This window comes from Tursiops truncatus, chromosome 5 (assembly GCF_011762595.2).
Source record: "Tursiops truncatus isolate mTurTru1 chromosome 5, mTurTru1.mat.Y, whole genome shotgun sequence".
NCBI lineage: Eukaryota > Metazoa > Chordata > Mammalia > Artiodactyla > Delphinidae > Tursiops > Tursiops truncatus.
The window spans coordinates 19,288,402-19,305,981 of NC_047038.1; the positions used below are offsets into that span (position 1 = coordinate 19,288,402).

The 17,580-nt window shown below is 33.3% G+C and overlaps 1 protein-coding gene across 4 annotated transcripts in view; it reads right to left on the minus strand.

Moving 5' to 3' along the window:
* BLTP1 (bridge-like lipid transfer protein family member 1) overlaps window positions 1-17,580 on the minus strand; it is a 207,206-nt gene that overhangs the window by 138,211 nt on the left and 51,415 nt on the right. For all 4 annotated transcript variants that reach the window (XM_073804868.1, XM_033856712.2, XM_033856714.2 and 1 more), the window contains exons 12-20: window positions 17,151-17,307; window positions 16,664-16,742; window positions 13,716-13,807; window positions 12,285-12,402; window positions 6,328-6,483; window positions 5,957-6,054; window positions 3,265-3,443; window positions 2,993-3,099; window positions 1,776-1,981 (exon numbers count right to left, since the gene is read on the minus strand). In XM_073804868.1, coding sequence (XP_073660969.1) covers window positions 1,776-1,981; window positions 2,993-3,099; window positions 3,265-3,443; window positions 5,957-6,054; window positions 6,328-6,483; window positions 12,285-12,402; window positions 13,716-13,807; window positions 16,664-16,742; window positions 17,151-17,307 — 1,192 coding nt within the window. The remainder of the gene's footprint in view (window positions 1-1,775; window positions 1,982-2,992; window positions 3,100-3,264; window positions 3,444-5,956; window positions 6,055-6,327; window positions 6,484-12,284; window positions 12,403-13,715; window positions 13,808-16,663; window positions 16,743-17,150; window positions 17,308-17,580) is intronic.

A 17,580-nucleotide genomic window follows, 5' to 3' on the forward strand; every position in this document is an offset into this window, starting at 1 on the left:
AGAGAAAGACAAATACTGTATGCTAACACATATATATGGAATCTAAGGGAAAAAAAAATGTCATGAAGAACCTAGGGGTAAGACAGGAATAAAGACATAGACCTACTAGAGAATGGACTTTAGGATATGGGGAGCAGGAAGGGCAAGCTGTGACAAAGTGAGAGAGTGGCATGGACATATATACACTACCAAACGTAAAATAGATAGCTAGTGGGAAGCAGCCGCATAGTACAGGGAGATTAGCTCGGTGCTTTGTGACCACCTAGAGGGGTGTGATAGGGAGAGTGGGAGGGAGGGAGATGCAAGAGGGAAGAGATATGGGAACATATGTATATGTATAACTGATTCACTTTGTTATAAAGCAGAAACTAACACGCCATTGTAAAGCAATTATACTCCAATAAAGATGTAAAAAAAAATAGAGCATATATATAAAATATATAAAAATCAAAAAAAAGAATAAATGTAATAAGACTCACAGAAGTCAATTCATAAAAGTAATATAAGGGGTACTGTTATCCAACCTTATGTCTGCAACATAAGAAATAACATGAAATTTTAATATTACTGAAAGGACTTTGGCCTGACACTTAGAGTTGCTATGTAGTCTACATCTTCAGAAGACCTCTCATTTCCATAAAGTGTCCTCATAAATTACAATGCACATTCACTAAATACTCTTCTTAGCATTCTTTGTAATAATAATGCCAGGCCTAGTTTCTATTGGGGATTTTGTGGAAGTCAGTTTTACAGTCAAATAAATACAAGGCAATTTTTTTTTTCTAGTGATGTATCCTTTAGAATTTCTTGATGTTTAATTTCAATAACTAAGAAAAATATAATCTCAGTTACATGAGTTTTTGTATTCTCTGTTTTCTTTTATATATACATACATACATACATAATACATGTGTCAAACTGAACTTCCAGAAAGTTTTAAAGTTCTAACACTGATACTAAGTAGAACATAAGTTATACATTAAAACTAATGAAAAAAAGTAAGAGACATTTAAGACAGGATTACATCTCCATGTCAGCATGACACTAAGCCAAAAATAAACAAACAAACAAAACAACAAAAAAACAACTTAGAGAGTTACATGTGACATATATTCCTAATAAAAGGAAGCAGAGAGTTCATTGGGTTAGAAGTTATTTTATAAAATATGTCAAAACTTAAAAATTTTAAATTTGTTTCAGTAGACACTTCATAAAAGTTCTGAATTAACTTGATGAATATAAATACAAATATTTAGCACAACAAACTTTCGACACTACTAAAAAGTTGTTGTAAAGTCTATAATGCATAGTCTGCATCAAAACATAATAAACTATCAACATGGGTAACATATATGGAACAGAATTTATAAAGAAGTCTAAAACAAAGGTATGTCTTTCTTTCTCTGTGTTCTTTGTTATAGTCCTCTTTTTTTTTGTTTATGTATTACTATGTTATTTTTTTAGTTAAAAAAATTGAGGTTCAATGTACATGTGGTAATGCAAAAACAGAGTTAATACTTCTCTAGTAGTATTCAAACTGATATTAGGGCTTCCCTGGTGGTGCAGTGGTTGAGAGTCCACCTGCCGATGAAGGGGACACGGGTTCGTGCCCCGGTCCGGGAAGATCCCACATGCCGCAGAGTGGCTGGGCCCGTGAGCCATGGCCGCTAAGCCTGCGCATTCGGAGCCTGTGCTCTGCACAGGAGAGGCCACAAAAGTGAGAGGCCCGCATACCGCAAAAAAAAAAAAAAAAAGGAAGTTCTTTTAAATCTTACCTTTATACATAGAAAGGCATTTAATAGAGGTCCATAGAGAGTTATCTGAGAATCTGGGGAAAGTTCCATTTCTACATGAAGTTTATCAGGTGGAAGTTCTGAGGGATCAATAGGTGGACGTGAAGAAGTAGAGGGAGAAGAAACAACTCTGTCTGTTTTCTGGGATGGCCTTAATACAGATAGCATTGTTTCTTCCATTTCTGACACTGGAATAAATTGAGGAAAAAAGAATAATGTTTGAGGGGTGAGGGAGGAAAGCACCTCTTAAAAGTTCTTCAAAGAACTAGTCACTAAGAAATTCTATTTTGCAAATATGAAAGCAACTAATGCTGCTAAAATATCTGTAGTATATAATGAAAACAAACCTGAAAGATTACTAGTTAAGAATGCAATAAAGTATGGACTTCATTGAAATGTGTATAAAAATACATAAATCAAACTTAAAAAAATCGATGAAAAGTTCCCATTAACAAAGGCAACATTCTCATCAAGTTCTGTCAATATAGTGTAAATCTGGGTCACAATTAGGCTTTAACTAATTTAAAGTTAAACTATAAAGTTACTTTCACATAAACAGCTATTCAAATGCAGTGTGACATTATCAACGTATACATATGAGAAAGTTACAAAAACTATTCTTAAAAACTTAACTCACTGGAAAAATACACAGAAAATATCACTTGACTCTAATTCCACTTTGGATCCAAATAAAGCAGCACTTAAGCCTCAGGTAAACTATAAATGATATGACAGTTGTCAAAATGCATTAAAGAAACTAACATTTCACAAAATCAAGTGCTTTAAATATATAGATTTACATATACCTAACTTCATACTCCAGCTCTGCTTCTTCTAGCTCAGCAGACCTTGAGAAAATTACTTACTTTCTCTGAGCATATTTCCTCAACTCTACAATGACAATAATAATTATAACATCTATCTCACACAGTTGCTTGAAGAGTTAAATGAGATAAAGTAAACCAGGAAACAGCTTGGCCTAGTATTTGATATATATAGTATTTGATATAGTACTTGATATATAGTAAATGCTCAATGAAAAGTTAGCTGTAATTATACCAAAATCCTTAAAAGATTTTAAATGTATAAAATTGCCAATAGATGCATTTCCAAATATTTTTAATTTCTCCTTGTATCTTTGATGTTTATCAATTATAACACTAGATATTTCAACGTACAAATTATATAAAAACACTTACATGACTGTTTTAGCTGTTCATCTGCTTTTTGTGGATAAATTGGATGCCATGTGTAATCAATTGTAAGCATGACACTTGGGACAGTCCAGCATTCAACCCAACCAGCCCTTTGAAGATAAAAATAAAGTTTCTAGTCTGGTACTCATTCCTTTGATTGTATACAGACACCAGTTACAGATAATCAAGTTTTACTGTCATTCTTTTAAAGAATTAGAAGAATAATTTCTCCACATAAACACAAAATACTTAGATCACTAATATTAAGTACTTACTTTTCTTGAGTAATGTTCCGCCATTTTGGTTTCACTGTTTTCTGGCCACTTTGACATTCAGCAGGAATACCAGTATCATGAGTCATTTTATTTGGGTGGCAATTCTTTACCAGCATAAATAATGAATATTTACTAGGGTGGCAATCTGGTAGAAACAAATGAAGATCAACATCTTCTCCCTAAAAAATAATTTATAATAACCCAAAGTAACAAAATAGGTACATAAATTTGTTAGGTTACTATTTACAGGCAAGCTTATCTATAATAATCAATTAAACAGAAAATAAACATAAATTTGAAATGGCAGGTTTTACATTGAATAATCAGGTAAGTAACTGGAATAAGATCTTACATTGACTGAAACTAAATTCTGCTTAGAAAGTCAAGAAAGGGACTTCCCTGGTGACGCAGTGGTTAAGAATCCGCCTGCCAATTCAGGGGACAGGGGTTCAAGCCCTGGTCCAGGAAGATCCCACATGCCACGGAGCAACTAAGCCTGTGTGCCACAACTACTGAGCCTGTGCTCTAGGGCCTGCAAGCCACAACTACGGAGGCCGAGTGCCACAACTACTGAAGCCCGCACATCTAGGGCCCATGTTCCACAATAAGAGAAGCCACCGCAATGAGAAGCCCGTGCACCACAACAAGGAGTAGCCCCTGCTCTCCGCAACTAGAGAAAGCCCACGCACAGCAACGAAGACCCAACACTGCCAAAAATAACAAATTAATTAATTAATTAACCTTCTTTAAAAAAGATAATAATAAAAATAAAATCTCAAAGAAAGTAAAAAAAAAAATCAGGGAAATAAACAGCACAGTTTCTAGAAAACAGTAAGAAAATTATCTTCCATGGATTTCCTTGGATATTTTGCATGTAACTCAGTAAAAAAAAATTAAAAATCAGCTAATATAAGCTTAGGTGGAATATGTTCTGTATTTTTAAAAATATGATTGTCTATTTTGATTCTAGTAAGTCTTGGTTCCTCAACTGCCTTTTAAGAATTATATCAAAGGATCTTCACTGAGTTTCACTTTTTTTCCTTATAGGTCCCTGAATCTTTGCTCATTTTGATGCTTGGTTTCTTAACAGGCAGCACAGTGGGGTGGTTAAAAGAGTGGAGCCCTAAACTATACTGCCTGGGCTCGAATTCTAACTTGGCCACTCACGAGCTATATGACAAGTTACATAAACTTGCCTCCTCAGTTTCCTATTCTGTAAATGCAGATAATAACAACAACTACTTCAAGAGGGTTGTTCTGAGAATGAATAAATGAGTTACTACACATAAAGCACTTGGAGAAGTGTCTGGCACAAAGAAGATGTTAATACTTGCTGGCTGCTCTTATTATTGTTGCTATTTTTTACCTTCATAACCTCCATCAATACTACAACTACTAATGTTGTATACCTTAAAGTTAGGTGTACCATGAATTCTGAACTCCTAAGAGCTGGCTTTTGGCTCACGGGGTTTATTCATTGAATTCACGATTAAAATTAGGAATGAAATACAGCTGACCCTTGAACATCACAGGTTTGAACTGCACAGGCCACTTACACATGGATGTTTTTTCAACAGTAAATATTACAGTCCTACACAATCTGTGGTTGGTTGAATCTGCAGATGCTGAACCTCAGATACAGAGGAACCAAGGATATGGAGGATATAAGGAGAACTGACTCTAAGTTGCACACAAATTTATGATGGCAGGGAGGGTCAGCGTCCCTAACCTCCACATTGTTCACCAACTGTATAGAGAAATGTAAAATCCAGTTCACAGACTAATATTAGAGCTAGAATAAGTTCTAAAGAGAACATATAGATTAGTCACAGAGGTCAGAAATGAGCTCTAACAAAATAATCGACTCAAGGAATTATTTTTGCCCAGCTTTTTTTTTTTAAAGAAGTATAGTTGATTTACAATATTACATTCATTTCAGTCATATAACACAATTCAGTGTTTTTATGGATTACATGCTATATCAATACAAAGTTATTATAAAATATTGACTATATTCCCAGTACATTACATCCCCATGACTTATTTTATAACTGGTAGTTTATATCTCTTAATCTCCTTCACCTACTTTACCCCTCCTCCTTCCCCTCCCCCCTCTGGTTACCACTAGTTTGTTTTCTGTATCTGGAAGTCCATTTCTGTTTTATCTGTTTTATCTGTTCACTTGTTTTGTTTTTTAGATTCCAAATATAAGTGAAAACATACAGTATTTGTCTTTCTCTGTTTGACTTATTTCACTAAGCATAATACCCCTCCAGGTCATCCATGTCATAAATGGCAAGGTCTCATTCTTTTTTATGGCTGAGTAATACTCCAGTGAGTATATATGTCACATCTTCTTTATCCATTCATCTGTCAATGGGCACTGAGGTCACTTCCATATCTTGGCTATCATAAATAATGCTGCTATGAATACTGGGGTACACATATCTTTTCAAGTTACTGCCCAACTTCTTAGGGGAACTTGGGGAACTTAGGGGAAAGGCATAATATTACAGTTAACTACAAAAAAGGAACAGGCAATTCTGTGCCACTGAAGTTAGTGAACAATGGTGGAAAACCAAAATACTTCAGGGTGGCAACAGGATGGGCAGGAGAGAGTAAAGGTAAGTGCTGGGAAATCAAACTTACTAATAAACCTTGTGGAATAAACAATACATCCAATTATACGTACTCTTAAAGAGAACTTGGTATTACATGTAGCTGGAACAAAGTCCGTAAACGGCAAAGAGAAATCAATGTTTAGTGTTTCCCCACAGGCTGCCAGGTACACTGCAAAAAAAAAAAAAAAAGAAAAAGAAATTTACTTTTAATTTCAAATAAATTTTAAACAAAAACTGCCTTAAATACACACCTAAACAAAATTAAATTTAATATGCTTAGTGTAATACAAATTCTGAAATAGTTCTCTGAGAGTCTTATAAGACAATGGAAAAAAAGATCAATTCTAGTATCTATTAAAACTACAAAAATCAATACCAGTTTTCTTTGTTGGTATTTGTCTTAATGAACAGAATACTAACCTAATTTTTAAAAAGTACTTACCATTTTCCTGTTGTTTAGTGGAACAGTCAATCCAATTGTGCTGATTAGCTGCCCAAATCATTTCAAATTGATGAAACATGATTTTAAAATTCCATGTATATGGAACAAATGAAAAAATGTCTGGAGCACTATCGCTTGACCAGTCTTGAATTAAATCTAAAATTATTGAGGTAGGAGACAGAATGTAAAATTAATAGAAATTCAGAAAACAAAATAAAAATATTCTAACACCAAAAAGTTTCCTATTGTTATCTAAAAAGAACTTTTATACAAAGATATTAAAAGCTGATTAAGATGTAGCTAAATGATTTGACAGTAAAAATGCTTACTTACTAATCACAGTTCCAAATAAAACTTTTATGCATTTCATATACCTATTATGTTTTTAAAGAAACTTCAGAAGATAAGAGGAAAAAAAAATTACCTGATATTCTGTTACCAAAATACATAACATTGTGGATATATCTCATCCTAGTTCTTTTTTCTATGTAGATTTTTACACTACCCTAGATATACAAGCTATATTACTTTTTTTCATTTAACTCAAAATTTTGCCATGTTATTTCGTACACATTAACAAAAATTTTGTTCATTAAAAAGATTTGCAAAGATTTACTTAACCATTTACTGTACTTGGATATTTAGACTTTCTTAAAATTTCTGTTATATATAATGTTATCATGTATATTTTCATGCAAGATATTTTACATATTCAGGATTATTTTCTCAGGATAGATTTAAAATATGGATTTGCTAGGTCAAAGTTTATGAATTTTTTTAAGGCTACTATAAATCACAAAACTGCTTTCCAAGAGTAGTAGATCCATTTATGCTATTAGAAATGTATGGTCAACTATCCATTTCACTGTACCTGCTCCTGCATTATATTTCTTTCTACCTCTCTCCCTTTCTCTATTTTTTTTGCGGGGGGGGGGGGCGGGAGTGGGGGTGCTGCGGCTTGATAATTGGTAATTGAAAAATGCTCTCTCACTTTAATTGAATTTCTTAATTACAAGTAGGGTTGAACATTATTCGTGTTGTTTTATTCACAAAACAAATACCTACAGAATGTCTACTGTGTCCCAGATTCTGTTTTAGACTGTGGGAATACAATGTGAACAAAACAAAGACTTGGCCTTAGAATTATAGTCAGTCATCTTTGTTGATTGCTGATTTACTGTATTGCTGATTTGTTGGTTTAAGTGTTGTTTTTTAAAATTGTGTTCATAGTCTGCTCATAGTTCATAGTTCTTAGTCTGCTTATCCTTTCATACCTTAATTTTTTTTTTTTTTAACCTCAATAGGCAAAAAGTCTTTACATAAAGATGTTAGCCCTGTTCTATCACAGTGCTTTCCTCTACTTTTCCTCTGGCATTCACATTATTGCATGGATTGTATACTCCCAGCAATGATGTCCTTCAATAAATGGTCTCCTCCTAAAAGGTGTCAAGCTCATCTTTGTATGCTCACAGTACATAACACAGTGCTATAAAATCAGAACTTTGTGTATTTGAGAGAGGGAAACAACTACAAGTACCATTGTTATAGCACAAACTCCGACAACCAGACAGTCCTGGGTTTAAATTGTGGCTTTATCATTTTACTAGTTATATGATCTTGAACAAATGACTGAAATGTTATCGGTTTTCTCTTTTACAAAATGGGACAACTTCACAGACTTATTGTGAGAATTTAGATGATATATGTGAACTTTTAGCACAGAAACTGCCACAAGATAAGCACTCCACAAACAGTAGCACTTAGTATTAAAGATATTCTAAGGAAAATAATAGGCAAAAATAATTAAATATTTAAAGTAGTTTCCTTTGAATTTTAAAGGATATCTTTAAACTGAAAAATATTAGATTCAGTAATGAAATCAGAAGTCAAATATCATATGAACTCATTTAAAATTTAGCTGCAATGTACAGAAACTTGTGCACATATATTAGATTCCTCTCTTGATAAAATAGCAAAATACATTTGATATCAAATTTTAATAACAATTTAAATTAATCTTAGTAAGATGCAGTTTTACTATATCAACGATAAAAGGCATATATGGCTATTAACCTGTTCTAAGACTAGAGAACAGAAATTTCCACTTAACGATTTTACTTTAAATATATTTTTATTTCATTTAACAAGCAATCACAGTAGCTCATCATACCTTATAGTATCTACTCCTACTTCTAAAATTTTACTTCTACATACGGCCCTACCTAACTAACCTGACTGCATCCCTACTATCTAACTTTATTCTTTAACACAGCATTCAGCACTTAAGAGATGCCCAAAAGTCATCTCTGGGATTAGCCAACTACACAATACAAATTCACCATTCAACAAGCTGATTTTCACACTTTTCTTCCTCATAAACATTTTTGGTTCTGCACCTTTACTCAAACTATTCATCCCTTCTAAAATGAACACACTCTTTGGTAACCTCTTTGTTGCAGAGAAACTCTAACCATCTTTAACAACAGCATGACACTACAGAGACAGTACAGAGTCTACTACAGTCAAAAAATTGTTCTTAAATGTCTCTTCCACTTACTAGCTTCATGAGTCTGCCCAAGTCATTGAATGTTTCTTCAATTTCCTCATTGTTAACTCAAGGATAACAATAACAGTTTTCCATTTTCAGAGTTGTTGTGAAGATGATACCAATGAACATGCTTTGGAATGTTTTATGAAAACATACTATGCAAATTTTAGTTAATATTACTGAGTTCATTTACAAAGACCATTTCCGATCTTAATGTCCTTCCTTACTTTCTCTAATTATCTTCAGATCATATTGATTTCCTCTGTATCCACGTCTTACATGCATTTGTTAGCTTTGAAATTCATGCTTGCACTCAATGTGTGTGTGTGTGTGTGTGTGTATATATATATATATATATATATATACTGTTATGTATTGTTTTATTTGTCTAAGTCTAGTACTACACATGCCAATATACTTGAGACTGATAAATAAATTCCCATAAGTGCTATCCCTATAAGTTCTCTCTGCGTTGAGATCATGGCTTATATTTGTTTTGAATCATTATTAACAAGTGACTCTCAACTTATACTGGTTGCATTTATCTACTTCATACTACTGCCTAAAAGACTGAGCTATAATTGCTAGTAAAATAAACACAAATTCAAATAATCTACTAATCATCTAAGGAAACCAACATAATTTTATAGTTTTTAACGAATTTCTATTTTAATGTCTTATTAGTTTTTTTAATATCTTATCTAAACGTCAGTATATTCTGCAATATAGTTTCCCTACCAGCTTATACAATATCTTTACTGACAAATATTAAAAATTATGGTAACAAAGTATCTTTACTAGGAACCTCAAAAACCACTTCCGATATGTATTTCTCTTTAAACCAAAAGCTGCTCTTATTACCAGATGGTCTTACCAAATAAATTTATTTATTTGGAAGCACTTTCTTGATGACAGCCTTAATCATTTTGATAATAAAATTTTAAAAGTTGTCAAGTTGGTAATCTAAATATTAGTCTAGGAAAAAACTCACCTACAACTCACTTTATAATTAAGTTGATAGGCCAACACCCTACAAAATGTCCATCACCTGGTACTGGGGCTTTGCAATACCATTATATTTTCTTCTTCCATTATCAGAGTAAACCTAAGTCAATTTCATTATTGTCTGTAAAGACTTCACTTTTGCCTTTGTTTTACATCTTTCATTCCTGAGGCTCTATATTGTATTTATCATGAAGAGATCTCTGTCCCACATTGAAATCTCTTAAGAACAATTTTATCCCACTAATAACTGGCATGAGAATGGCTCTTAAGGCATATTAGGTATTCCCTCACACAAAATAGATAATTTATTTTCTGCAAAAATCTGTCAACAGAGAAATGTAAAACTGAGAAAAGAGAAAAGCAATTCAAACACTATGACCAAGTATGTTCTCTCCAAGGCTAAATTAATATCACTCTCTGATAGTATCTTTTTTAAAGAATAAATACGTTTTTGAAGGACTCTAGAAAGATTTCAGAAGTAATATATCTAAATGTTATAGCTGTTAAATCTGGGAGATGAGAACTTAAGTTTTGTACCTTTCTATATTTTTTAAATTTCTCCAAATAAATTTTAGAAAAAAATAACTAAAAAAGTGAAGTTAAATAGGTATAAGCATAAAGATTAGAGAAAGAAAATAATTTAAGAAAAATCACAATTGTAGTTTAGGAAATGTGTACTTGTTTAACTAATACAATATTCAATCTAAATGTAAGCGCTACTACAAAATAAAGTTTAAATTTTGAGAAATTTATACTTCTACTCCAAGTATTCTTGGCACTGCTAAAGTCTGAGATTGTGAAATTCTGGAGGAAAAACAATGTGAAGTATTGAATGCTTGAAAACACTGGGTTTTTTCTTTAAGTTTAAATAAATTAAATAATTTATAATTTTAAAAGTCTAAAAAGAAAGAAAGAAACTGGAATCTATTTTAAAAGATTAGCAAAGTTAGAAATGATAAAATCTTAAGTGAGAAGGAAAGGACTATGCAAAGAAGCTATCTATATAGAAACAGATTCTTGAAACAGACTATTTGGGTTGGAATCCTAGCTTGACTTAGTCGCGTAACCCTGGACAAATTGCTTAACCACTCTGTAACTCACTGCCCTCATCTGTAAAATAAGGATAATGATAATAAAATTGACCTCAGAGAATTATTATGAGGATTTAATGATTTAATATGTGAAACTGCTTAGAACAGAGACAGACACTAATACACACTGTAAGTTTTAGCTATTATTTTTTTCATAAATCTGAATTAAGTAGTACTTATTCAATATTCAGCTTCACTGACAAAAATTTAACTTGCCAGGGACTCTGTCAAAGTTTCTACTACTGGGACCTTGACTTGAGCCTTGGAGAAGAATTATACAACTGCAAAAATACAGAATCATTCTATCTAATCCCCACGATAAGGCTCCTGATCAAAGCAAAAAACAAATATAGAAGACTAATGATTGAACATATTATAGTAATGGCATTATTATAAAAGGCCAAAACTCTAGCAGTAGCAAAATTAGGTTAGAAATTATTATCCCTATTTCACAGATAAGGAAACTGAAGCTTAAACAATTAGGAAATTTGGCCGACATCATATTGCTAGTAAGTAATGTCAGGACAGGGAAACCTGTGAATATCTTAATGACTGCTATACCCACAAATATTAGTACTCAGCACAGAATGCTTGTAAATGATCGGTGGGTGGATGGACGAACAGATAAATGCAGCAATCAGTCAAGCAAATATTAGGAGTTCTGGGGTAGCCACTGATCCTAGAAAAGCAGACCAACTCTGGCTAAACTTCTTACAGAAAGGCTCAAAAAATGCTTATTTTTATGTAGCAATATTTATGTCATTCAGAGACTAAGACCACATGTTCCCATAATCATAAAATAATGAGTAGCTATCATAATATGCTGCAAGAAATAAAAGAATTTTTTCCACCTAATGACAGCATCAACTCAATTATACATGCCAACAGAAAGGAGTTAAGTAGGGACTCCAAATACAAAAATAACGTATTTGACTATTTGAATATACTGTCTGTGGATTACTAACTAAAACAAAATAGTAGAGCCACAATGATGCCTAATTCAGGAAGAGAAGAAACTGATTCATCTTCCCCAACTTATCCCCCACTAGACTGACACAAAAATGAGTTCTTGCACTTCCTCCTAAGCTCAATTTTGGGTTCATATTTTCCTTGTTTGGGTTAGAAGACAGCATAGAACATGTATATTTAAGTTTTTCCTTTGATAAACTTGGCCCCAAAAGAAGTGTAAAAGAAAGTATGAATTGTGTCATCAAGTCCCTATGTTGAATCTAAAAGCAAAACTTATTGACTATAAACAAGTTCACTATGATAAATCTCAGATCTCATTGTATTTATACTTATTAGAAAATTACCTGTGAAGAAATTCTTCTGTGCAAAGATGAAGTGGTAGGTGGCTTTATAAACCTCTAATTCACACTGCCATGTCTGTGGCATGTTCCATATTCGGGGGTAGCTGGCATTGATGTGAAACTGCAAATCAAATGTTAAGTAAAAATGTCAGAGGTTAAAATATGACATTGTGTGACAGCATTAGAAATGAACTCACACAAACTGGTGAGTAATTAAAACTTATTTTCCTACTGAGCCAAACAGAATGTCCCTTAGAGGTTTTAATATTGCTGTGGCTAAAGGTCAGTATCCATGGTTACATCCAGCTCCTTAAAATACTAAGCCATGATGTGGCCAAAAAACTTTAAGAACAAATCAGGCTACAGTTTTGATACTGTAGCTAAACAGAGTAACAGCCAACTTCATTAACTCTTCTTTAAACCTAACCTGTTAAGTGAGAGGCTCGGGTCAGGCAGGGTAGAGTGCAATGCATACTGTCACACAGAAGTTTGGCCATCAGTGCCTCCTCGGTTCTTATTTGACAGCACAGTAGTTATAAATCTGACATGATGCTTTGTGGTATATTCCACCTGCCAAAGCTTGGCAATTCTGCAAAGGCAAGAGCTGCCTGGCCAGGAATACCATTATTGCACAGCACCATTTATCAGCAATAGCTCAGGAATTCATTAAAATGCTGAATATTCATATTTATAGTATTCATTATATTCTTGGTAACTGCAAAATTTTCTTCTTAATTTACATATATCATATATAAATATGCTTGTTTAGACAAGCAATTAAGGACCTAATGATATCATCTAATATAAAAGAATCCTCTCTAAATATCAGCCATTCTACGCAGTGACTTTTGTTATTATTGTTGTTATTACTGTCGTCCCTGAGAAAAAATAATAATCTGCTTGATTAATGAGTTCCTGACCTGCAGTTTTCAATCATGAGCATTTCCATATTTATTCTGTTTCTAATATGGAGCAATTCAGGGTATCAATAAGATTTTCTTCCTTTTACCTTATTCATCAAGTAAAAAAGGACAATGAATTGTTAAGCCCTGAGAAAGAATCTGGTGGGGCCAGAAAACATACAGTAAAAAATTATCTTACTTACAGCATAGGAGACAGCTAGTCTAGCCATACAATGAAGTTTAAAAACAATACACCGAGAACTTTTCACATTTCTAAAGGCCAAAAACCCATGTAGTGTTGCCTTATATTCATTTCCCCCAAAAGAAGAGCAACAGAGAGATGCCAAAGGGAGTCCACAGCATTGGAAATCTACACCTCTTCCCAAAAACATGGTCAAGAGCATCTGGTTGTTCTTGAATGAGAAGACTGACCATTTGATGACCTCCTGGTCATTAAAATTTTATATTAAAAAATTAAAACCAAATTTGTATTTTATGGATGTAGGCATATCATCATACACTCTAGACTTACTGCTAACATTTCTGCTTCTAAAAGAGTCCGGTATTGCATGCTGGTAGTGGCATCAACATGTAAGAGTTGTCCTTTAATTGCAGGGGTGTAACCTAAAATAAGTGAAAACATAAAAATTAAGAACCTAAAGAAATATATACATATAATTAAAAATTTTGGACTGGAAACAAATTCCCCCACCACCCAAAGAAGGAATTCCTGAAAAATGGTAATCAGTCACTATTTAAATACACCCCCAATAATGTGGAGTATACTATCTAATAGGTAACCTTTCTCATTTCGGACAGCTCTGATGGAAAAGAGTTCCATCTTCATATAAGGTCTATCCTGACTCTGCTTTCCAGTGCAAAACTACAAGTCTATTTTCCAAATGATAGTGTGCAAATATTTAAGACTGCTCCCATGTCCTTTTTTTCACTGACTCAAGGGTACATATTTTCAACTACCCCTTAAGTAATGACAGTTGCTTTTTTTTTCTTTTTTTTTTCTTTTTTTTTTCCTGGAAATTAAAACACCAGCTTTATTATAGAGGTATTGAAAACATGGCTTTGAATATCCCAATAAGAAAATCTTGAGTTAGTCATAGCTACAGATAGGCAATGCTAGAAATCCAAATCTACTCCACCACCCAGGACAGACCCTTTCACTAAATGACTTCGAAGAGTCTGAAATCTGTAGAAAAGACAGTATTAAAAAAAAAGGGAATAGGATAGATCTAATATATCATATCCTTATTCAAAATCCACCCATCAGGGCAAGTATAGGTAGGAGAGAAGTCAGGAGATTGCACAAATAAATTATTGAAAAAAATGTGTAATGACAGTTGCTAAACAAAAAAACTATTCCTTACATAGTGACAGTTACCAAACAACACAGCCCCACTCTGAATAAAAGCAGAAAGGTTCAGAGTATTTCACTTCTTTTCTTGATGGACTACCCTCCTATGAACACTAACACTATGAACATTCTTATATGGCTAATCCAACATGCATCCTGCTCTGGGCATTTTTTTTTCCCCAAACAACTTAATCTCTGGGACCAGTTTTTAAATGTTTTCAAATTATATTTTGTTATTGTCTAAGAACTAAGTCTATTTTTCCCTTTGAAGACAGTCATCTTAAAAGCCACCTAACCTTTACCAATAACTTGACTGGGTTTTTCTTAGACACTTAACTCATTCAGTTCAACAGTCAGTGTGCTGTGGCACTTCCCATGAATTCATAATAGGTATATGCTCAAGATATTGATGCCTCAGTCCTCAGATGGTCCCTTTACCCCAGTGCACCAATAAATGTACCTCCCAAAAATCTTTACAAATATTATTTCCTATATACATCATCAGTTTAAAAAGGCAGAGGGACTTCCTTGGTGGCACAGTGGTTAAGAATCCGCCTGCCAATGCAGGGGACACGGGTTCAAGCCCTGGTCCGGGAAGATCCCACATACCGCAGAGCAACTAAGCTCGTGCACCACAAGTGCTGAGCCTGCGCTCTAGAGCCCACAAGCCACAAATGCTGAGCCCGCGTGCCACAACTACTGAAGCCCACATGCCTAGAGCCCGTGCTCCGCAACGAGAAGCCCCCACTCGCTGCAACTAGAGAAAGCCCGTGCACAGCAACGAAGACCCAACGCAGCCAAAGATAAATCAATCAATCAAAAAAAAAAAAAAAAAAGGCAGAAGCACTCCCTTAACTGAACCATTCTCAATTCTGTGCAACCCTCAACAGCCTCTTCCTCTACAGAATTACAGATCCTATATATCAGTAATTAAGGCTATCCTGAAAGATGCTTCTTTCCAACTGACTACTCTGAATCCTAGAGAATCTCAAGCATCTGCTTCAAGACTTAGGTTATTCTTTTAAAAGTAACTAAGATAAGGTTTTAGTTCTTCAGTGTAATAGCCCTAAAGTTACGGGGAAAAGATATACTATCTCATTCTCAGTCACTTTTTCAATTAATTATCTAAGCAGGCAGACTCAACTGCTATCTTTTTATGCAAGCTAATAAATCTAGTCAACACCTTTGCCTGTTTTCTTTCTTTTTTTTTTTGCCCGTTTTCTTTTTATCGTAGCAACAAAATGAGTGACAGAAACAAGAAAAGAGAGCCAAGAATTACATAAAACTTATTCTAATTATACCTAGCAATAGTAACATTGCTGTTCAGTAATTTAAAAACATTGGTGAGTTGCTACTCTCCATACCCTCAAGAAAGTGAAGAAATAAAGCAGAATTTCACTTCAACTGGTCTCAATTACAAATGTAATAAGAGGATGGGAAGAACAAGGAGAAATGAGGGAGACTATATAATATTTTGATAAATTTAACAATAAAGTATTTAATCATGTTACTGATTAACCTGTTATCAGAGCCCAAATTTTAAATTCATAATGAACTTAGATTATCTTAGCTCAGATAAAACTACAGCTAATCAGGGCATGACTTAATATTTTAAATATGAAATAATCTGCTTTCTTAAAGTTATGCTATTCAAAGTACCCAGGTTACTTCCTGACAAAAATCTACTAACAATATAACCTGAAACAAAGCCTATTAGTCATTCAATCTATTTCTGCCCATGGACCACATGCCAGGTCCTGGGTTTGGCACAGGTATACACCAGTGAAAAGAAATACGTAGTACCAGCCTTCACAGAGCAACAGACTAACAGGAAAAACATACACTAAGCAAATTACGCACAAACTTACAAAAGAAGTGTAAGGTATAATGAAAGCACAGAATAATAAGACCTAGCTTGATTAAAACACTTTTCCTTTCTCTCCAAGTGCATAAATAATATAGTATTTACTAACTACAGGCACATCAAAATATAATAAAAAGCTGAAAAAGAAAACCCCATTAATTTTAGTCTAACTGGATTAATAATTATTTATGTATTAATTATTCCCCTACTAATCACTTAAAACAGAAAAACACTCATCATAGCTTACCATTTTCCTCAACTGTCATTGGAATATTAATTTCTAAATATGAGCCAGCTCCTACATTTACATGTACAGCATTTGTTTCCTATCAAAAGCAAAAAATAATTCATGAGACATTTATTATAATTACACTCCCATCTTTACTTTTCAGTTATTATCAAAGATAAAATTTAATCATCAATAATATTAAATAGGTATTAACAGTTCCTAAGAGCAAAAGTTCAAATTTATACCAAAAATATACTAAAACAGTTTGGTCAGATTTAAAGGAGAAAATGAATCAGACTATACTATAAAGGTCTATTATTATTAATTAACTTCTTTCTATTATTTGGCACTTAATGAAAGTAACATACATACAATTATTGGGGGTGGGGGTCAGGGAAGCTCATAGAAATGAATCTGAGTATAGGACTAGTCACCAGAAAGATACTCTGGAAAATAATGTTCAAATTTTACACATAATTTTCCACTATATTATTTCAATAATTACCCTATTTTTGGTAAACAGCAAGTCAATTGTAGCATCTGCAATAATATTCATTCGTAGTTCAAAAGCAAGGATCTGTCTTGGTCTCCCAGGCTGTGCAATTTCAGAGACTTTCAGAACTTGATAATCAGGAGGGAAGAAGAACTTCCATAAACAATCTCTAAATAAAGAGGAAGAAAGAATAATGACAAGTTATTCAAATAAAATTACCTCTGATAAGAGACAAAATCAGTATTATAACTTTCTATTACCACTGCTATCTTATTTAACAATTAGACATAAAATTGAAAAAAAATTATAAGTCACAAAATAACACCTACCATAATTTCCTTTCAGTAAAATGAAAGACTGTTTTATACTTCCAGAGATCAATGAGCTTTGAGCACTTAATATACTACTATCAAATAAGACATAGGTAAGACCAAATTTGCAC